Source organism: Neodiprion pinetum, chromosome 5 (genome assembly GCF_021155775.2).
Source record: "Neodiprion pinetum isolate iyNeoPine1 chromosome 5, iyNeoPine1.2, whole genome shotgun sequence".
In the NCBI taxonomy this organism is placed as follows: Eukaryota; Metazoa; Arthropoda; class Insecta; order Hymenoptera; family Diprionidae; genus Neodiprion; species Neodiprion pinetum.
The window spans coordinates 25,252,475-25,276,103 of NC_060236.1; the positions used below are offsets into that span (position 1 = coordinate 25,252,475).

Here is a 23,629-nt window from a genome sequence, read left to right on the forward strand (position 1 = left end):
AATGAAATCTCCCTATTAGCGCATCGGCAAAACGATGCCCGTTATGAGTTGATAAAATTCAAATCGTGGATAAAATGTCTGCCATCCCATGTGAAATAATTTAAATACGTTCGTTGGTTCATTGAAGGAAAAAAAGAAATATATGAGAATTCACGAGAATTAGTCACCCGATGCGTTGATTGAAGAATATATCCTCAGTCAACGCCCGCTGTAAGGCAAAGGCGAAAGAGAATATCTGTAGGAAGCAGCCATCCTGCATTTGCTGGCAGTTATGATTTTTAGTTCTCATGAAACTTCACTTAATTTCAGCACGATTTCAGTATCAGATTAACTGTGTTTTGTTATTAATGGATCCGCTTGTCAAGTGCGTGATGCCGTTTGCATAAATTTGGATATTACAAACATAAAATAATGCTGCGCATCTATATTTCGCATCCCATATTTTTACCGATTTTGTGTCTACGCCAGTCCTGTTTACGCAATTAAATTGGACCTGTGCATACTGAGGTTAGGCCGAAATTTCAGTTGAGGTTATGTTTGGTCTATGTTTTGGTTTCGCGTTATCGGGTGTCAAGGGTCATATTGCGTGATTAAAATGTTTGGAATATGTTACTCCGAAGGCGCTCATCAAGTCCTAAACTCGCTTTTGCAAGATTTCTATCTGCTATACTTTCAAAGGTATTCCAGGTCCGAGCATAACCTGAAAATATCAATTATCTTATGAAAATATTGTAGTTCAAGTGGTACAAAATTCAGCTAATTACATTACGTCGAACAAATCAAACAATTTTTTCAATATTCCCTTCTGCCTCTTTATTACGAAATCAAAAAAAACATGGTCCTCTTCGATTACAATCTCAAAAGATTAACATTTGTTACTCGGATATTGATGAATCGCGATATCCGATTCATTTTACCATTGATAATGGCTAACTACACACGTTTGCAACTTTTACGTCTTGTGAAAATGAACTTAAGAGTAAAATCCATTCCTGACGAGGCTCTACAGCTCTTTATTGGCAGAGAATTATCATCCACGACCAATTACGTCGATACCTATTCGTGCATCTTAGCTAATGCCAAGCTAATTAATGTCTCGACTATTTCGTGGTATTATGTGTGCTATACATCTTCTTTGAAGAAATACAAGGTGACAATTATTCCAAGTAATCATGCTAACACCGATGAGCTTGTGATGTCAGAAACGATGAAGTTCAACATACAGAGTTATCTAAGCGTGACAGACTTTGAATCAGATCGATATTTTATAAGTAAGATATTGTATACTTCTATTTTATTATATCTAATCAGTTAGATCGCACAGAAGTTAAGGCTTGAAAGTGTTATTTTCCAAACTTCTCCGACCCATTATATCGTCTCCTACTTAACAGTCTTGTTACACTTGCAGTCGCAGCCTCAGATCCTGATCAAGGGATTGCAGAAGAAGCTGAGATATCTTTAATATCAAATCCGTATGAATGTCTAGAAGATTTGGTCGATACTTTACTGCATAATTACTTTTCCGAGGCTCGATATCTGAGGGAAAATGACGTCTTCTCCATTGATATAAAAAACTTTGCACCCAGCCTCCAGTTCCTAGTGGCTGGTAACAACTTCAATGCAGTTCTCTTCAAAGTCAGACATTTGAATGTTGATAAGCTCACTCAAAATCCACGGAAAGGGTGTTTTATCGTACGAGGCATAACTAGTCTGGTTCAAAAATCAAATATCCATAGCTATATTCCACGCCGGTATCTAATCTCGGCTTATAAATTCGAAAATGGGTTATTAGATGACAACAAAGTGATGGACTCTTTTTTGAGCAATTGTCCACCAGCGTTGGAAGAGCCTTTGAAATCGCTTACAGCTTGTATTTCGCCTTTCATTCAGCACGGTGAGTTTGAAATAAACTTTTGACTCGTCTCAGGTGGAAAGCAAACATCATTAGGTGTGACTTTTATCCTGATATCGAAATTTTCAGATAGTTTTGTTGATGTACGACCAGTCTTTCTTGTGGAGGGGTCCGAAGGAAGTGGGAAATCTAATTTAGTACGAATTACTGCGGAGAGGATGGGCCTCAATTTATTGAAAGTCGATTTTTCTGACGTACAATCTTTGACCAGCGCCCAAACAGAGGCAAAACTTAGAATAGTTTTCCACAATGCACAAAATTGCGTACCTTGCATTTTAATGCTGAGTAACATTCAGGTAATAATTACATCGCCTCAATAGCTGATGCTTCTGAACGTGTTACAAATTGAATGACGCTCTTAGTCGACCCAATCTTGATCAATTTCCAATACTCACCAATAATTTCGTCTTGTAGATCTTTGGTAGGGATGGAGAGGGTAAAGAAGATGAGCGAATAATATCCTCATTTGATTCCGAGTTAAGAAATTTGTACAAAGTGGGCTCTAAGTACCCGTTGATTGTAGTCGCTACTGCTGATACTTCGAGAATACCTGCTAGTTTGCAGCAAGTCTTTATAGAAACTATTTCTATGGAACCTTTGAGTCAAAATCAGAGATTTGAAACTCTGAAATGGCTTTTGGCCTCTAAGGGGTTCAGAATCAAAGTAGATCTATCCCATGTCGCAGCTTTGTGCACAGATTTTGTACTCGCCGATCTGAACGCCTTTGTTCTCCACGCAGCCAAAATTAGAAGCAGATTTTCATCTACCGAGACTGGAATTTCTGAACTTACATTAATGCAGGACGATTTTTCAAAGGCTCATGGTAATCTCTCCTTCAGTATGAATTTATCAAGTGATCAAAGGAACTATGCGTTCAAACAACTCTCAATTTTCCATATCTCTCATCATCTCTGTTTGGACTTCCCTAAATCAGACAATTTCGTGGGTTTTGTTATTCAGAATACATGCAGTCGAGGTATTCGGATTGGATAGGTGCGCCGCGAGTACCAAAAGTCTATTGGGAGGATATAGGAGGCCTGGCAGATTTAAAGAGTGAAATACTGCGAAGAATAGAGCTACCGTTGTTGACGTCAGATAATGTCGGACTCAATAGAACTGGTCTGCTTTTATACGGCCCTCCAGGGACTGGGAAAACTCTTTTAGCTAAGGCAGTCGCGACCGAGTGTCAAGTTCACTTTCTATCTGTGAAGGGACCTGAATTATTAAACATGTACGTCGGGCAGAGTGAGAAAAATGTCAGACAAGGTAAACGGAGCGAATCACTTTGTCGTAAACTTACTGTCGACAATTTACATTCTTTTCTTGAGTCTTACACATGTTCCATTAGTCTACACATTATAGCTGTATTATCGTAAGACGGTTCATTCATAGCAAGAAATGCTGGAGGACGTTAATTTTATCTTTGAAAACCCTCGTGGGGAAAAAAATTTAATTGTTCGAGGTCCGAAAGATTTCTCACAAAATATTCCATCGAAACTTTGAAGTTCGTTTTTATTTCCGCAAGAATAATTTTAAAATCTTTTGATTTGTACTTTTTGTTCTTCGGAAGATTTCAAATCTCGTATAGAACAGTATTTTTTTTTCTTGAAACAGTCTAATATCATTTATCGCATACAAAGAAAAACATCGATAAATAGTATACATTTTTTTAGAGCGTTATAATGAATTGTTGCAGTATTTGAAAGAGCAAGAGCATCGGCACCATGTGTGATATTCTTTGATGAGCTAGATTCACTGGCGCCAAATCGTGGAAAAAACGGAGATAGCGGAGGAGTGATGGATCGTGTTGTTTCGCAACTGTTAGCTGAAATAGATGGATTGGGAAGTAAAGGAAGCGTGTTTATCATTGGGGCAACAAATAGGCCAGATTTAATTGATCCAGCACTGCTAAGACCCGGAAGATTTGACAAATTGTTATACGTGGGAATATCGTCTGACAAAAAATCACAGCTGAGTATATTAAAGGCACTGACTAGATCATTCAAATTCTCTGATAACGGTGCTGAACTTGACCAACTTGTTGAAATATTACCGGACAATTTAACCGGCGCCGATTTGTACGCAGTTTGTTCAAATGCCTGGCTTTTCGCAGTGCGTAGAAATTTAGAGAAACTCGATAATAAGAATGATACCGATCAAGAGATGAAAGATGATAATGATAGTCTCGTGGATCATAACAAAGTTGTTGTGACCAAAGATGACTTTTTCAAAGCAGCCAAAAATATCACACCTTCCGTCGGTAAAGATGAATTAAAACATTACGAAAGATTAAGATATGAATTAAGTCCTACGGTTAGGTAGATTTAAAACTGAAATTATTTTTCCGCCCAGTATAAAACATGCACGTGACGTCCACCATTCTCCAGGGTGATATATTTTCTTTTATCAGAAGCACGATGGCACAAGAATTTAATGTGGCAATTTAATTCCTATCTATGTTATGTATTATATTATAGCCTTGTCTTCCGTACTGATTATTACATCCCATATCACTGCTCTAATTGAAAAAGAAGCGTTACGATGAGGCTTATCGAAATCAGTCTTTGCCCTGTCCACTCAGGCATCTTGTGACAGACCCGATAGAATTTCCTGAGAGATTATGCCAAAGCATGAAATCATGTACAGAGGCACATGTTACGGGTAAATAATCAAAGGATCCCATAATTAAACGTCTTGTAACGCACCAATCTTTATCTCAGCTTCCAATTTTTGTACATCATAAGGAATATATAATTATAATCTTCATGTATTGGTAAATTTTAATTAAAAAAAAAATCTGCACTACGTATTTTGATGAGTTATACATATCCATGTGTACAGAAAAAGAACGGTTCGCAGAGAACTAAAAATAAGTCGAAACGCGACGGTGAGTCAGATAAATTAATCCTAAAGGAAAAGGAGAAAGAAAACCAATACGTACAAGTTTTTTAATTTTACAATTTATCACGCAGTGATCTATACAACTGTACGTAACAAAATTTTTGTCATGTTTACTGAATATGTAGAGTATTTTCATTGTCTTATCGTTTTTGGTCTCAGATACAGTTTTTTTACAGTATTGAAACATTTGATCGCGAATAATTACAGAGTGCATAACGGATCGTTAATACTGCGCCAAAAATAAATATAAACATATTATAGGTATATGGGTATAGATATGTACACGTATTGCAACAATATAATGTGATTAAAGAAAATAAAATTTATATACACGAACACATAAGATAGGATTCATTATCGCGATGACAATAAATAAAAATGTTCGAACAATACCGACAATGAACAAACAAACAAACAAACTAACAAACAAACAAACAAACAAAGAAACAAACAAATAAATGATGATGATAGCGAAATTAAGGAAAATAACAAAATTGATAAACAAGTATTAATAGATGTGGTTAATAGGACATTATATTATTATGTACACCCTTGGAGAACGTGATATAATTAAAATTATCTGTTTCTCTAAGAGAAGTTCAATTAAAGTATCAAGCTTAATTGGACATGAACGTTGTAGACTAATTAGGTATATTTAAACCGACGATATTACAAAGGTTCAAGGAGCAAACTGTACAATTCGAGTCTCGCACGCCCACACATATTTTTGTAACGTTCTCATAAATGTTCATCAGATCGAATACAATTTCATATTGTTGACTGACTCGGAAAATTTGTAATAACGACTTAGAAATTGTCCGTAATTTGAATATTTTTAAACTGATATTCTAAAGTGTTTCATTAAAAATCACCGAATACATATCTGATTTGAAACACTTTAATTCAATATTGGCAAAAGAACAATGAGACTTGGATGCAGTTGATTTTAAACCCACAGCCTGTTATTCTAGAGAGTAACATAATTTCGAAAAGTTCAGATATAATTTTTTGACCTTTTTGATCGTTTAGATTTCTGAATTATCTGATATTCCAAAGTGTGAAAATTTTCCTTGTCACCTTTTACAATGTTCACAATAAAGTTTAGAATATTGGGTGTGTTAAACTTCTCGTAAACAAACATTCGCGAAACCAATGTCGGTAAATAAATAAGTAAATAAACAATTAAGCCAGTTGTAACATCAACGTTATACGCGTAACAGCAGCAGAACATTGACGGTTTTCTTTGTATTCATAGGAAATCGTTGTAATTGTGTGTAACTGCTAATTGTACAGTTTGATTTTTGTGAAAGATGAGAAACACAGATTTTGAACTGAAATCCGCAGACGAGCAAAGTCCGCGAATTAATTAACGCCCCGACAAGTGACCCCTTTGCGTCGAGATGCAATAATTAGCTGGTCACAGTTACTCGCTTCTTACGAGGACAACAATCTTCTCTGTATATTGGTTGTAATTTCAGTACTGAGCTCTTGGAGTAGGCTTGAAAGTACACCGTTTACTCTGTCATTTTAATTATTACTTGAGATTATGCTATTAATAACAAACTTAAAACCACTTCGAGACTCGTCGAATTTAAGTTTACAAAAGGCAGTGTAGCTCGTGTATGGAGTCAAGTTGACCCGATGCGAGAATATCACAGAAAAATCGAACGCAGTTATCAATTCGTACCAAGAATTTTAAAATCCTTAGGGTAAGCCGTAGAACAAATAATTCTCACACCACTCCCGAGCTCCCTCGTGATTCGTACAGCACCATGGATAAACTACAGGGCTTTTTGTCTTCTTTGCACATCTTTGGCATATGCTTTCAGTCTGTAATTTAAATACATAAATGCGTCGTGATATTAGTTAATCAATTATCCAACAGGCCTCTTTTTTTTTCAAATTGCAAATCATGTTCACTGTTCACGTACCTCTGGAGTGCAGGATTTTCGACTTGAATCCAAAAATGCGCGTTCTCCGAGCGGGTTTATAGTCTGACCTATGGTGGGCTTCCCGTTTGAATCTTCGAAGAGCAGTAGCGTCAGCAGAAAAACGGTTGTGCAACTAAACTGTGTGTTTAAATCAAATGCATCAAATTACAAGATTGATCAATAACCTTTAGAAGCCAGGTTTATATCACGGTACTCAGTCATCTTACATCTTCTGTTACGGTAATTCAGGAGAATAGGAATAGCGTCGTTTCTGCGAGCTATTAAAATTCTTTCCTGTCTCTGTTCAAATCGAAATATAGACCAGAACTAATACTATTTGTTCGCTAGTAGTTTCTATGCTAGGCAAACGTTATTATTAAACATTTATGACAAATTTTCTTCATTTCTAAGATCAATTCTATTGCTTGTAATGGCTCGTTTGTTCTTGACCCAAGAACCGCTTCATGGACATAGTTCACAGTGTCTAAGCAGTGGCCTAAATTCGCTCGTTGCCGAGCTGATACCAGACCATATAGCATAAATATAATTTTGGACTCTGGATCTAGATTATTCAACTATACGATTATATCAGTTATCGTCTGAACAAAGTTCCAAACTTTGTCGTTCTTTGTTCACATGCATTTCTGATTGAAGAAGTTTTCTCTTTATTTGTTTGCACTTTCTATGTCAATTTTTCAACTACATATACAATAATTCCAAAGCAATTACGACTATCAATTAATTTAACGTGTCTAAATCCAATGTAAAAATGAGAATTCGATTTTTTGAATTAAACAATTAACAAAAATACAGAAATCCATAATTTCCTATTGAGTGGAAATCTTAAGTCCTTTTTGCCATCACTTTATCCTATTGGTACTATTTTGCTTGCGTTCAGTCTATAGATTATCGAAAAATGGTTTAAAAGTAAAATGCACTTACTCTTAGGGTATTGGAAATCATGACGATATTATACTCTGGCAGCGACACGATCCAAAGCTTGAAAGCGCTTGAGTATAATAATATTCTATTACTTATCAGTCCTGAGACGCGGATACATATAATAGCAACCCCCTCTACCGCGTCTTAAATAATTAATAAAAACCAATCGCCAACAGAGAACATCTTCGCAGTGTTAGTAATAACACTTTCATAAAGTAACACCACGTCTATCGAGTGTCTACCCTAGGTTAATTTTTCTTTTTATTTGGTCAGTTTTTTTTTTTCATACTTTTTTACTTAGTTAGACAAACGTGCGTATCTTTACATTGAATTTTAGTCGACGCCAATTAGAAATAAAACTCCAAAATTTCATTTGCAAATGTCATCTACAACCATGTCTCATAGCACAGATTACTTTCAGAGATCGGTTGCAGTCAATGTACTTTTAAAAAATCCAAAGGTTACAGTTATCGAAGCGAGTCGTTAACACAAATCATTTCCTCTGCACGTGCCTTTCTTACGTTTTTTTTTCTTTCTTTTTTTTCTTGTTCGTCTCGTTTGGATTTCAAAATATTCTCTTCGGTCATCTTTGTACTTTGTTTTTAACCCCTCCCCCCACCCCCTCCTCATTTCCGCTGTCGTTCGCAGATGTCTTGTATCTTGCGTACCAGCAAAACAAAGTTCACGAATACGGTATTTCTTTCTGGAAGATGAAACGTTCTAAAATTGTGAATACTCGTCATTAGATTATAACAAGTAAATAATATTAGTGGTAAATGTACATTGTTTTATTTCGGAGTATACATAAAAGAATAATTTATGCAGCCAATAATAATAATGATAATAATAGCGATAATTATAATATTAATAATAACAAAATTAATAGTTTATGATTAACTCTACATTGCTATACCCACGCAGGTGTGTAGGTAAGTATAACGTAGCGCACCACACGATTAGTAATACGGGTAATTATTACTTGCTAGTGTTTCACAAATCACGTATCGATTAGCCTGAGATCTTATATCGTGATACCGGCATAGGTTTACTCAGGGATTTTTTAATTATTTTATTTTAGACCTCGTGTGAATTATTAAATCGTATTGCGTGTAATATGTAGATAACATGCGCAGGGTAGATGATTAAAAATAGATTTACACGGTACTAAACGCGTCCGATTGGTATAACGGGTATTATAAACGTTAAAAGGGAATATTCAATGTAGAAAAATAGGGTAGGGTATAGATAAGCTAATTGTAAGTTCACTAATCGATTAACATTATTATTACTTGTTTGTTTCCTTTTTTTTTTTATTTTGTTCTTTCACCTAAACTTTACGTATAATTTTTCAGCAACAATCGGATTAGGTTAGTTTATAACTATCAAACAATCAAGTCCACACGGTCTGACATAATATTTTTTTTTTTGCCATTCGAATGAAAATATAATTACGGAGGAAACTAGTGTGAAATTTAGGGATTTAAAATACAGCGTGTGTTGTTCAGCTAGTTTTTAATGGTTGGTGTTTATATTTTTTGAATTTTTTCTCGAAATTTTCTCATCAAATTCTAATTTTATTCAAACTACATGACTAAAACAATTACATCGTAACGACGATTTCTTTGGGTATGCTAAATAAACCCCTACCAATTATTTGGGTATATCAACGAGTCCTGTATGATTATTGATATTACATTTATAATAAAAAAATTTTAGCCGTACGATATAGCTGTTGAATTATCTTTATGGCTGTCGGGAAGTTTTCTTTTCTTTTTTCTTCTTTTTAGTTATTTTTTACCTGCATTTGTGCCCAGAAAACTTGTCGTATCAAATTTGTGGTCGAGTTTCTATAACTAATGGGTTTTGAGCGAGAAATTTCGAAGACTTTATTCCATGCATAAGTTTGAAATGCCCTTTTCTCTTTAATAATTTATCAAAGACGTTGTGTTATTATTTAAAAATCTATAACAATTCGTATAAAAGTAGCGAGAGAAAAAAGAGAAAAAAAAAAAATAACAGTCGTAAACAGTTAGCTTTCTGTAATGCTTGTACGATTATCAACTTACGCGAGGTAGGAAAAGAAAGTAGTATGTCGGTTAGCGATTTTTATTCAAGTATATAACAAAACTAAAATCTTAGGAAATTTTCCAAAGTCTACAGACTTTAAGGATTTAAGTCTAAGACTGGCAAGAACTGAACTGAAGGGTGCAGGGATTAAACGAAAGTAAACGAAATAATACTGATGTTTAACTTTTTTTTTTTCCTAAAACACCTTACTGATCGTGTTACACGTGAAGTTGTAGGTACGAATCGATTCTAAACGAATAGTTCTATTTCGGGTCTTCAAACTAGACGCTGATTATCTCTGTACGTATTAAACTCTGAAGGAAATTACACACATACGCAGAAATACTACGTGTACGGATATATTATAATTTCAGTCTACGCAGAGTTAATAATTGTATATGTATGTTTAGTTATTACAGGCTTTAAATCTAAATTTCTATTATACATAGTTTACTTTTCTCGGTATTCGTTCTCTTCATCCCTAGATATATATTTGTATTAACTATTGCTATACTAACTGCGCATGATTATCTTTATAATCATACCTAGAGACATATATATCTATATAAATATGACAAAATGATGTACGTTTCGTACGTATTACATAAACATAAATATCACATTTGACGTTGAATAGTTTAGAATAATAAATAAATATAATAATTAAAATTTTATGCAGTACGATCGATTTATTAAAATTGATGTTGTTTGTTTTTTTTTCTATCTCTTTTACGTTTACATTTGTCCTCTACTGAGACATAATCTCATGTTTTAAGAACCTTGGATGAATACGTACAAACAAGTCTCGGAATACAAGTGAGAGAAAAGAAACAATTATTTTTAAATCTGACATGAATATATAAAAAATAAGCATAAAATATAACTTTTCTGTGTTCACCAATTATATCATCAAATATTGATCATCAACGTTCGGCTTGTTGTTCGATAAGTTTCAATGAATACTTAATAAATAACGCTAATTTATTAAATTCAACTGTGCAGATGTATAATCTTTCATTTTTATAAATCTTGCAAAAGTTTCGGAACAACCAATCACGAAAGCACACCTCTGTCAACCGATAGGAGACAATCAACAATTAAAACTTCTGAATCTTTGAGAGGAAACCATCTTGAAAATGTTAATTATTGGTAAATTAAGGCTAATCGTTTGCCGAACGCTCCAATACAGTTCGGATATGCCCTTCAGACCAACTCGTCATGGTTTTTGTTCAGTTTTCTTTTTACTCTCAGTATAGAACGAAACGGTAATAATGTATTGAAAATACTATAAACAATAAATTCTGACTAACAGCGCGATAATATATAAATAACAAAGAAAACTAATAAGTTTAGTTAACGTATTTAAATCTTTGTACCTGGTTAAGAGTTTGACTTTGTGGCAAATTCGTGTAGAATATCGCGAGCCATTTCTAAATCGTTTCTGGTTATACCGAGCGCTCGTATCACTGCATCTTGTGCAAATCCCAGGGCAGTTAATCTCGATATATGCTCAATGTTCACGTTTTCATACGCCGCAGCTTCCGCCTTCCCAATCGGTCCGCCGGCCTCGTCTCTTCCTTTCATTAGGGCCGACAGCCTTGCCCTGTTCAATTCTAGATTTATATTTTTAACAACATGCTGCCGCGTGCCAGGTATTATTATCGTATTCTCATATTGATGGTTTTGCGTATCGTGCATATCTTTTAGCAACTTTGGAGGACGTGGCGCTGATAAGGGCGGAGGGACCGGAGGTACTGACAACGCGTGGCGACCAGCCTTTTCAGGTAGAGCTGGTGGCGCTCGATATGGACGAGCATATGGTCGTATTATCACCGGAGGTATGGGACTCGGTGAAGAAGCACGATGCAGCATATCGTATCTCGCTTCTGTGTTCACTGATTGAAAAAGTAAAACAGAAATAAAGTGTCACGCTCAATTACGATGGTTGAAAATGAAATTGATACCTATTGAAAAAAAAACTCATAGATTCGATGATTGTAAAATATCTGGCAAATATTGGGTAAGACAATCGGTGTCAGTATAAATAACGTATTAATTTTTTTTCGTATCTACCTTGGTTGTTTTGATGACTTTCACTGAATGTTACTACGGTGACGAACGGAGGTGGCGGCGCATTTTCCTTTGGCACGGTTAAGTGGCGGGTGTTTCGTGGTTGACTTATCGGTGTTGGGGATGGCGAGGGTCGTCTGGGTGGTAAAGGAGGACTGGGAACAGCCCTCCTCGGCGGCAAAGGAGAGCCCATGGAGCTGAAATCGTCCTCGTCGTCAGACTCGTCGTAGATCAGACCACAGTTACCGTTGCAAATTTCCATTATATCCTAAAACAGCGGAACTGGATAAGCTGAAGGTTTAGCAAACGCGTTACTCCTTACTAGCGAAAAGTTTAACCAAACCTTGTAGATCAGAGATTGAAAAACAAAACAAAAAAAAAACTAGAAAACCAAGTAATTCCAAATCGTTCTTTGAATAAGGTATGAGTGTTGAAAGAAATAATATTTGTGATTAATTTGGTGTGCTACTTTGACCAGGGAAATAGCAATTATCTTTTACTGTGTATTTGTGTAAAAAAAAGTTGAAGAAATTTGGTGTTTCTCAAGTGGCTGATGAACTTTGTAGCTTAAAAGATGAAGAAAATAAAAAATAAAAACATACAAATAAGTGTAACTAGCATTCAAGCCACAAGGAAATAATGATAATAATAATAGTATTAATAATAATAAAGAACAAAGCAAAATAGCGAAATAGATAATAAAAGTGCGCTTGACTGCAGTTTCTCTCACTACGATTATTACGAATGAAAAATTTCCAACTAGTAACAGAAAGGCTGGAAAAAGCTGTTATCGATGTATAAAAAAGAACATGTCGGATCAGGATAAATGTCTGTAAAAATTTTGCAGACAGTAAAGTGCTACGCTCAAATGTCAAATGAGTTAAATTGACTTGCGCTCAAGTTTTTTGATTATTGCGCAAAACAATCCGACGAGAAAAAATATTCTTGAAGTCAAATTTTAGTTATGAATATTTGTGTTGTCTGGTACAGCAATATGATACGACAACACTGCGATCGATACAAGTTCCAATATACAATAATTACATTGAAAGACAAGCTACAAGCTAGGGTCCTTCTAAATGCGATTGACCACTTACCTGATGGATTAGATTCAAAATCTCGCTGATCTTTTTTAGTACAATACACGTACATTTTCCAATTAGTTCTTTTCATGCAGCGGGCAGAGCATTTGGACCCAGCAGACAACACAGTGTGAAATAATAATAATAATAATAATAATAATGATAATAATAATAACGGTTTGTTTTTTAGGGCTTGAAAAAAAGTAAATAAAAATAAGACAAAAGAAAAACATGCGGGGCAATCGAATGATCAAAAATTACCATTACTGCGGAATATATGTCGCTTTAGATCCATTGCTGGCAATTACAATTGACGAGTCAAGACTCGGAAGGGTCAATATTTCGAATGGTCGATATATTGATATTTCAAACATGCGAAAATAAAATAACTAGATAGAATAACTGCTGATCAGCGAGATTTTCAAAAATCAAGGTTTCGAACAATTCATCTTTCGTTTTTTTATTTTCGCATGTTTTAAATTTCGATATATCGTTCATTCGAAATATTGATCCTTCCTAGTTTAGACCCCCGTCCCTATTGATGAGAACAAGAGTGTATCGAGAAAAGCAAACACTTGTACAATATTTCGGTAATATACTGCAGTACATACATAGAAGTGTATAAATAAATCAAATCATTTTGCAAAACCAGAAGTGGAGTTTGCATTCAAGTGCAGCACAGGATTAAATTCAACTAGTTATCGTTAATAGTTAAAGTAATAACGATAATGATAATGATAATAATAATAATAATAATAATAATAATGATAGTTTTATTTAAAAATTCTTTGAAGATACCTAATATTTTACAATAATTAGTCAGTTGAAAGATTAACAGGGGAAGAAACAACGTGAAAAAAAAATAAAATTAAAGATCTAGGGAGACATAAAAAGAAAAAAAAAAAAAAAAACTGGGTAGGTACATCAGAATAATCATCACTAAATTTATTCGTACTCGGCAAATATCCTATAATAGTAATCAATGGTGGTTTATTATAAATTGTAATGGCAAGGAGGATAGACGTTTGTACCTGAATCATAAATTATAGCGATACACACATCTGTGCGTTTATTGTACAAATAATCTTACGTCAAGCTAGCAAAAAGCGTAATTATATTGAAAGCTCTTTTCCTTGCAATGAGAAAAGTGAGTGTAAAAAAAAAAAAATAGTACAAAATTGATTTTCTTGCAAAGCTTTAAAATTTTTGTACATGCACAGGCATATATTCGAAGTATTGAAAGATTTCCCATCAAACCGTCTGTTCGACAGTTTAAATTATTTTTTTTTATTTTCAATCTTTCCACCTCGATTTTCATTCGGTTTTATAAACCCCCGACTTTCAACACTCATCATCGAGATATCGTGCCTGCCATCAGATCGTTTGTATTGAAACTGATGTAGTGTCATTTTTTCGAATCATTTCAAATCCCGATTAACTTATAAACTTTCGTTAATTGTTTTAGTTATAAGAAATGTACGATACACGATATCTCTTGTACCCATAGTTATTTGTACAATAAATCAATTCACACGCCGGCTATTGTACCGATTTTACGTATTTGCCAAGTAGTCGTGAAATTGTACCTATGAAGTGGAACAATTAATTACTAACAACGTCTCTGAGAAGCCTAGATTTTAATAATACTTATATTTCATAATTCATAATAATTTATATACGTATATTTATATTTATATATAATATAATTATCTATATCATATACCTAAGGGAATTCTGATATATTTCATTGTTTCACTTTTATTTTTTCGTGTTCGGTTTCTCTTTTTCTTTTATTTTCTTTTTTCTTTTTGTCAAATGAGCAATAATCGTCGATATTAAATGCAACGAAATATCGATTAATCATCAGACCGTTGACGTTAATTGGATTATGATATAATAATGATTGGTTAAATATATAGAAATATAATCGAAGCATCTTTTAATCACTGTGTGTTCATTAACGAGAAATATCGAACTGTGTATTCGGAATCGCGTAAAAACTCGAATCGAAAATATCGACACGCCTGCACTCAAAGATCAATTTTTTCTGTTCTTTCGTTCCCAAGACTTTTTTCTTTGTAATGTAATGCTGTTATAGACTTTCTGAGACAAAAAACAGCGCGATAGTTACAATAATCATGATATTATTGTTAACAATGATAATAATCATAAAAAGCTATTCAAATTGTCAAGTGCATTAATTAAAAAAAAAAAAAATTGAAATGATCAGTGCGCATAACAGTATAAAGAAGCCAATGAGAGAATAGTTTTTGGGATGCATTGAGACGGATTCCACCTTGGATAAAATTAAATAAAACTGAAGAGTTATTAAAAAATTTTGCAATTTGATGCTTCCAATTTGTAAGTTACTCAATAATATAAAAGCGGATGATCGAAATCTGAATATATCGTGGAAAATATGCACATGAAGGAACGAAGTACCGAAGCAACGAAAAAGCAGGACTAGGCACAGCAATTATTTAAATATATCATTGAGGATAATTTTGTGAAAATTTCAGACGAACTATTTACAAGAGATGTGTGTGAACGTGATGAATGTTTCAAAAAAATATCGAAATGAAGAAAGAATATCCGAGGATAGGAAAAAATGGAAACACATCTCGACGTTACAAAAATGTGATAATAAAAAATCGATTTCAATTCTTGTAAAGTAGAAAATGGTAAAAAATTTCAAGATTTGAAAAGGTAACAGTCGAGATTGAATAAATTTTAATTCATACGCGTCTAGCAAAACCAATAATGATGAAACTCAAATATGTACAGAATTCGTATATAACGATACGGTGTGAAATTTTTTCAATATTAACATCCGGTCTAACATTTGATGAAAAAAAAAAAAGACTGACTACATCGTTGACTGATTGTAAACTTCCAACTCAAGACAAATTTGAAGTTTGATACCAGCGCAATTAAAAATTGTTAAAAAAAATCCACCAGGGCGTGTATATTTTGTGTTTTGAATAGCTAGTTCAAAGAGAACTGGAAGTAAATACGACACTCCTTTATTTCTCCAATATCAAAATTCACGGCAGGTATGAACTGTCTTTTTGATTCTGTTACTTTGATTATAAATATCTTTCAATTTTTACCTCATTTGAATGAACTTAAAAATCAATGTCACCGTTCTTTCCTTATCCAAGATGTTGAAAAATCACTAACAATAATTTTTTTTCAAATTAGATTGCATAAATGACCGCGAAATATTGATAAATCCGAGGTGGACCGCCGTGTTAATGTGATGTAACGATAACAACAACAAGACACGCATACAAATGATATATGGTTACGATTAAATTAAGTATAAAAATTGCTGTCGATGATCATACGAGCGACGAAGAAGAGATAACAAGATCACAATACGATTTTAAAATGAGTTGTGACGTAGCTTGTAATTTAGTTTCATAAAACTTTGCTTTTCTTTTCCTTTTTTCTTTTAATATATATATATATATACATATACACACACACATATATATATATGTATATGTATATATATCTTTTGTTTTCTAGTTTCATTCTTTCATAAAGCGGAATAACGCGCTAATTACTTGGGTAGATGCTACTCCTAGTCGGATACCTCGTTGTCTGGGTCAAGATCCCGCGTTGGCGTTGAAGCGTTGCTCGCCGACGCCGAATGTGCCCCAGGTCGATGAGTTCTTCGTGGATCAAAAGGATCCACAACTATTTGTTCAGTCCCTTTGATCTCAGCTCTACAAAACGGACATCCTTGACCCTCGGAATCCTGAAATTTTAGTTTCACATTTACATAACTGCGTAGAGACAATGATTCATCTGTCACTACACACGTTACAGTTTAACTGGATTTTGTGAAACTTCATGCAAGATTTTGTTGGATTTGACTTGATCATAATAATTTTGACTTCTGCTATTGATTGATTGGAATACTAAGAAATTGGATTAAGGTACTGCTACCTGCCAGGCTGTGAGGCACGGAGTGCAGAGGAGATGACCGCAGGGTTCTATTCTGACATCTTTGTCGTGTTCCGCGCATATTTTACACAGCTGAAACGTGCTACCCATTTCGCAGTAGAGTTCGTACTGTTCAGCGGTTACTTTTATGTGTTCCTCCGGAGTGGGTTGAACCGCCCACGTTAAATCTGGATTAACGTTTCTTCCGTCCGGATACAAATAACTGGGAACAAAACAATCATGTTATTCAGAGGTGACCCAATTCATCAAGGTCGTCAAAAATTTAACTTTTGAGCCTCTAGAAGATACTTACAAGCCTTCCCGATAGCCGTCGAGCAACGCTTGAATCAGGCTTTTGTTGTGAGGTATCGTCTGGAGTATGTCACTGTCCGAAGTAACGTAGCCTATGGCCCACTGTCCTAGCCTCGTACAACTCAGTCGAAATACGTAACTGCCTGGTTTTGATATACAATACTTTTGCAGTCTTGCTTTGACCTCGTCGTACGTCAGAAATGCCACGTACCCAGGGTGCGTTACGGCCAACGTCTGCCAATTTTGTAACAGCGTTGACCAAGGCTGAAATAATCTGTAGAAGAAATGAAAATTAATGATTTTTAAAGAGCGAATCGTTTCAATGACAGTTTTGTAGTAAATGCGACACTAGAGAAACAGAGGAAGGAATAATTTGAGTCGGAGAGGGATGATACATTCTTGGATAACATAACGACACTCACCTAGTAAAAACATCAAATTCAAAATTCGATATATAGTCGTTACAAGTGAGATCTATGGTAGATTTCAGTGCCATTGCTTCTAGTCCAGAACTGATAGGATGAACTTGGTTCAATTCGTGCCTGAACACTTTCCAAGGAACCAGGGTGCTGTAACAAAACATAAACAAGGATAAGCTCGCTGCAGGGTGTATCAAAAAAATGTTTAACATGAACTTAAAGATATATTAAGATTATTACAAGTATACAGAATGGTCCAACAGTTATTGCACATTTCTTCCAATATCTCGTCATGAACAGAATTTATACTACTTCAGGTGTTTTCAAAACACATTCTTCATACCTCTCAACTCACAATTATGTAAAAATTTATTCTCAAGGAGTTCGTTTAACAAACTATGAGTATGTTTTACTTGTGTATGGTTGTACTAAATTTTAGACAATCCAAAAATTGCGAAGCAACGATTATTCTTAAACATGCATCGTTACAGTAACGTTACCAGCTTCAAATTCATAAAAATTAGGGGTAGTCCCTGACTTTCCCTTAAAATAATTAAAGTAGTCATAAGTATTATACATATAATGCACTTTTTTTTTACCAGTTAGACATCTAACGAAGGAAATGACTTTCAAAACCAGTTAGCAAATATACATGTGGGGAATTCTATGTGAACCCGACCAATATCTGACCCTTGCCATTTCTGATTTTGTTTAAAAAAATTTTCTGCAATTGTCCCAACTCTGAAACCGTACCCTCAATTTTTTTAGATTTTTTACTCAACTGCCAATTACTTACAAATATTTAAAGTGATTTTGAAAAGGATCTGGCTTAAAATTCTCAAAATCTGTATTTTCTATTTTAAACATTTCAAGACCCATGGTGGTTTGATTTTTTTCACTTTTTTTTCGGTGCTTTTAATTTTTTTGGTCAACTAAAATGTGGTTTAAATGATCTCAAAATTCAGGAAGAACTCTAAAAACTTCTATTTTTCACTAACAACATTTCTAGACTGGTTCCATTATGGAGATATTTTTGCCTATTCTTTGGGAAATTTAATTTTTTTTTTATCAACTTTATAATGAAATCGGTCTAGAAATGTTCTAAGTGAGAAATAGAACATAGAATAAAGTTGATAAAAAAAATTTGAATGTGCAAAAAAATAGGCAAAAATCGCTCCATAATGGAACTGGTCTAGAAGTGTTCCAAGTGAAAAATAGAAGTTTCGAGAATTTTTTGAGAAATTTCAAATCGTTTACACAAAGTAAAACTTTAACCAAAAAAATTAAAACAGCTAAAATAAAATATAAAAAGAAATCGACCCCACACGAGCCGGTTTTTAAAATGTTTTCAGAAGAAAATACAGTTTTTGAGAATTTCTTGAGAATTTGAAAAAAGATCCTTTGCAAAATCAATCTCAACATTTATAAACAATTAACCAGTTGAACAAAAAATCTGAAAAAATTCAAAGTACTCTTTCAGAGTAGGAAAAATTGCACCAAAAATTTTTGAACGCAAATCAGAAACGTCGAGGGTTAGACATTCCTTGGGGTCACATGGAATTCCCCACACACATCAGTGAAAAAACAACGTCATGGTTTTGAGCTAATAGAATATATTAGAACGGGGTAAAAAAATTGACGGGGAATCATTAGCATACTTGACGTATCGTGAGCGTGTGAAATAATTTTCAATGTCACGAACCCGACGCGCGCAGCGTACGTATAACGGTCGTTTAAATATTTGATTACCTTCCCGCGATCGAACTTCCCGCTCGATAATAGCGACGGAAAATGTAACGGTCGCAACGAGGGCGGCGGAGGGGGGGGGGGGGGGAGAGACGTTCGGCCATGCTTAACGCCAAATAGCCAATGACCATATTTTATTTGATAGTGTCGGGGCGGTCGTTGACGAATAGAAAATTATCTCTATTCACGTTTCTTTTTTGCAAATAATAAAGCGATATTTGTGATTCTACCATTATGCCAAGAAATTATTACGCACCATAACCTCATGAACTTGCTGTCACAACAACAAAACTGTCTCACTCGCACTTTATGCGAGAGGGACAAGGACGCAGCTAAGTCGTAATGCGCATGCGTGACTCGTCATCTCGGTTATTTTTCGCAGCGAACTGCTCACTTATCGCTAGAAAATTGATCCCACTTTTGGGATGCGGCCTCGGTAGAGTTCGGTCTCCTTCCTTCTTACTTCGTGGTATGCACGCAGGCTCGCAAGTCTTAAGGCTGTAATTATGACGCATCAAGCGGGAGAAAGTTGCTATAGCGGCGAGTTGACGGTTTCAACTTGTCGACGAAGCTGCCACCCACCCGACCGAACCATCGATCATTCGCTCATCGTCATCGTTACTCTGCGGTTTCTATCGCGTCTCCCGCGAACGTTGGAAATACATATAAAGGTAGGATTTGTCACGAGCGTACGTGCATACGTACGAATAAAGTATATATCTGGCTCTGCTGTCGCATTTCTCCTTTGGCTGTACGATTGGTGACAACTTTGTTTTCAATTTCTGAAGGGAATTAAACGTAAGTTTTTTTTTAATTACGTCACGCAACCTAATCAATTGGTTCGTTCGATGATAACTTACTGCAATTATTGTAAGCATTGGGGGGATATAAGCTAACTCAAGTATTCGACATTTTGCCAATTAACGATCGACCGATATTTATTTGTTGTTTTTTTTTTAATTCTGTTCCCTCGTTTCTGGTCAACTCTATGATCCGTAGTTTTTGATAAATATATTTTTAGCATTGAGCCCGCGGTCATTTCTTATTGTTGGATTGCTGTTTGTTTAACAGAGAGGTTTAATAACGAGCCGGCGGAAATTTTGCCCAAATGATACAATATTCTGCTTATTCGTAATAAAGTTTACCCGCGGTTTCGTTTAGCGATTGAATTTTGTAAAATGCGTTAATTTTTGGTTTTTGAAATGTAAAGAAATTATCTATGAGTTAGAAGTTCATAACGTTAACTTAACGAAATATTTAAACTAAAAATTACTATTTTTTATATTTTCAAGGACTTTAAGTGGCTAACTATTCAAAGTATGGGTACACCTCGTTTTGTTACATGTTGTTTATCAAATTTCAGACAATCCTAAAGTTGTAGTATTATGATATTTTTTTTAAAAAATACATCGTTACGTTGCGAATTACTTAAAATTAATAACCTTGAAATAAATTTGAGACTAAATATAATTTACTCTGTAAGAAAGATAAAAGATTATCTGTGAAACTATTACGCAAACTTTATCCGTGAAACGCACCTCGTGTATGACACAAGGCAAATAATAGAGAGAAGAAACAAGTCATAATTGAAATACGGTCCGCGAGATGGCTCAGCCGAAGCAAATTGAATTCCTTTACAAGTCACGTAGTAATACATTGTTGTCGTTATCGCACAGTAGTCCAGTCATTATAGTCTTTTCAATGTACAATAATTATATCGGGCGCCGCGAAGAAAAATTCTGCGATATAATTATTGTACTTTCAAGTCGATTATTTGGATATAATGACTGGACTACAGTTTCTGGATAAGTATCAGATATCAATTTTTACAAACGCAACAAATAATACCGGCAGTGATAAGATATAGTTTCGTGTGATCGATGATCCACAAGTGTATACATTTTTCAGATAATCGTTATTAGCAATGAGCGGAAACACGGATTACAAGGCGGCAAAGTCTGTCCACGACTTTACCGCGAAATCGATCAAAGATGAGGATGTACCTTTGTCAAAGTAAGTTAATGAATGGAAAAAATTGACAAGCAATTTACAAAAATCGGAAATAAACCTCTACTAGAACATGAGTACAGTTGTTGGTTTTTTTTTTTTTTTTAATGTTAAATTATTCTACTTCAGGTACGCTGGGAGGGTGTTATTGATTGTGAACGTTGCTTCGAAGTGCGGTTTGACTGCAACAAACTATAAAGAACTTAACGAACTACACGATCAGTACAATGAGAAGGGTAAATATGTGATTATAAACGACGTGAAGAATAGGAATAATAATAGCAACTACTATGATAATGGAAGTACCGTTATAAATATATGCGCAAACGCGATAATGGGATCAGAACACGAATACAAAGAGACAGAAAAATTACCACTAAATGACTAATTTTCCATATAAAAACAAATTTAAATTATTCAATGTCATTGATAATCGATGAAAGTCAAAACAGCGACCATCTCTCATTAGATTAGTCGTTGACTATTTTGATGTAACATCAATGTGTGAAACCAGACAGTGGTAAAATACAGTCATTCGAAATAATTTTGCTATATCATGGATGATGTCATTTCAAATCGTCGATGTCACTTCCAAGTCACGTATGTACCTAATATTTGTTCAAAGGAATTACTGTAACCCCACACGTAAGAAGTACCGCGTAAAGTGTAACCGAATTTTCAAAATTCTGTTCAATTTCTGAAAAAGATGATGAAAAAATTGGTTTATTTTATCAGTTAACGATGGTTTCTGCATTGTCCAGAAGTACATTTATGGCGTAGTTGGTGGTTTCGCGTGTATTTCTTATATATTCGTGAGAATTTTTATCTCCAACGATCCAGCGGCATTTGCGCATTAAAAATCAAAGCTGACTCACAGTTGAATTATCAATTCTTCGGAACGTGGCGTATTTCTCTCATAGCACAACATTCGAATCATACGTATCTGTTGTCGTACAGGTCTAAGCATCCTGGCCTTTCCATGCAACCAATTCAACGGACAAGAACCCGGAGGCAGTGACGAGATTTGCAGTTTTGCTGATCGTCAAAAGGTAGTTCAACTATATTTCAATAGTCGCAAAACAAACATAACTTGAGCATCGAATTGGTCAGCGCCAGATGAAGGCAGGGGTTGACGATAATTGGGAGATTTCAGTATCGGAAGCAGAATTTTCTCTGATTCGCATCGTAAATTTCAGGTGAAATTCGACCTGTTCGAAAAGATCGACGTTAACGGAGACAATGCTCATCCTCTCTGGAAGTATTTGAAGCATAAGCAAGGGGGAGTTCTTGGGAGTTTCATCAAATGGAATTTCACAAAATTCATCGTCGACAAGGAGGGCAAAGTCGTAGAGAGACACGGACCCAACGTAGATCCGAGCAAATTATCCTCGCATATCGAGAAATATTTGTAAGGCATGACATTTTAATTATATACACACGTTGGAACAGTCAAATTTTGTCACGCGCTATGCCCAGTAAATGTCACGTTGTTTATTATGTCCAACAGTTGGCTAATATAGGTTTCAAATTAGATGATAAAGACGATATTTATTTACAATGCACAAACAACGGAAAAACGAGAGAAAAATAAAACGGCGTAAAGACATTACAAGAAGAATAAAAACAACGTTACAAAAAATGAACAAAAACTTACTTAAAAATTCACGAAACCACGATGATTTTTGATTATTAGTAGTTACTTAGGTCTGTTTGTTTAACATAAATAATACAGAATTAATTGATCACGTTTGCTTATTTTACCCAACCTAAACCAATTTACAAAGCGTTAAAATTTAATTCCGATAATCGTATATCAGAATCGCTTTAGAGATATTATATAGTGTTTTATACATGAAATTTGATACTACGCGTATTCTGAAAATTGAGATACGATGTGACTAATGGTATTGAAAAATCGTTTTTATACTCAATTTGAGAAGAGGCGTTGTGATTAGTGGAAAAATGAAAAAAAGGTCGCACAAAGATATGCAGGGTATGGAATAACCGCGATGTCGTTTAAAGTGCGAGAGTTGTATACACGGAATAAATACTGTTCCCAATATGCTTTAAAGCGATAAGATACGAAAAGCAGGAGGAGGACATAAATTGATAAGATTAACTATTGGCGATGAGAGACGAGAGGAGAGGAGAGGAGGAAGTTTGGACGAGCCTCTGGCCAGCTACGCGAATCACAGTGGAGTACGAATAGGAAATAATTTACGATCAAAGCTTCCACGAGGATCGATCACGGACGAGAAAAAAAAATTGGAATATATCCCGGAAACGTAT

At 34.8% G+C, this 23,629-nt stretch overlaps 4 protein-coding genes across 8 annotated transcripts in view; 3 read left to right on the forward strand and 1 right to left on the reverse strand.

Moving 5' to 3' along the window:
* The window catches only part of LOC124219402 (uncharacterized), a 77,605-nt gene that overhangs the window by 1,166 nt on the left and 52,810 nt on the right, over window positions 1-23,629 (forward strand). The window lies entirely within an intron of this gene.
* Pex6 (peroxin 6) lies at window positions 58-6,614 on the forward strand. The gene is made up of 6 exons (XM_046626897.2): window positions 58-1,271; window positions 1,409-1,894; window positions 1,982-2,208; window positions 2,327-2,735; window positions 2,873-3,178; window positions 3,609-6,614. The coding sequence occupies exons 1-6, from the start codon at window positions 836-838 to the stop codon at window positions 4,232-4,234; spliced, it is 2,490 nt and encodes an 829-aa protein (XP_046482853.1). The 5' UTR covers window positions 58-835; the 3' UTR covers window positions 4,235-6,614.
* Cbl (E3 ubiquitin-protein ligase CBL) overlaps window positions 8,921-23,629 on the reverse strand; it is a 33,368-nt gene continuing 18,659 nt past the window's right edge. The window contains exons 2-7 of one of the 3 annotated variants that reach the window (XM_046626900.2): window positions 17,591-17,737; window positions 17,170-17,442; window positions 16,860-17,079; window positions 16,504-16,668; window positions 11,827-12,091; window positions 8,921-11,648 (exon numbers count right to left, since the gene is read on the reverse strand). In XM_046626900.2, the coding sequence (XP_046482856.1) occupies window positions 11,134-11,648; window positions 11,827-12,091; window positions 16,504-16,668; window positions 16,860-17,079; window positions 17,170-17,442; window positions 17,591-17,737 (1,585 nt within the window). In that variant the 3' untranslated portion in view covers window positions 8,921-11,133. Of the gene's footprint in view, window positions 11,649-11,826; window positions 12,092-16,474; window positions 16,669-16,856; window positions 17,080-17,169; window positions 17,443-17,590; window positions 17,738-23,629 lie in introns of those variants that run through there. The other 2 variants (XM_046626898.2, XM_046626901.2) reach the window with 2 other exon arrangements.
* On the forward strand, window positions 19,865-23,083 carry LOC124219405 (glutathione peroxidase-like 1). 2 transcript variants are annotated; one of them, XM_046626916.2, is made up of 5 exons: window positions 19,865-20,004; window positions 21,242-21,346; window positions 21,470-21,576; window positions 22,298-22,389; window positions 22,537-23,083. In XM_046626916.2, the coding sequence occupies exons 2-5, from the start codon at window positions 21,258-21,260 to the stop codon at window positions 22,750-22,752; spliced, it is 504 nt and encodes a 167-aa protein (XP_046482872.1). In that variant the 5' UTR covers window positions 19,865-20,004; window positions 21,242-21,257; the 3' UTR covers window positions 22,753-23,083. The 2 variants fall into 2 exon arrangements, with proteins under 2 accessions (XP_046482872.1, XP_068992705.1); XM_069136604.1 differs by having other exon boundaries at window positions 19,992-20,131.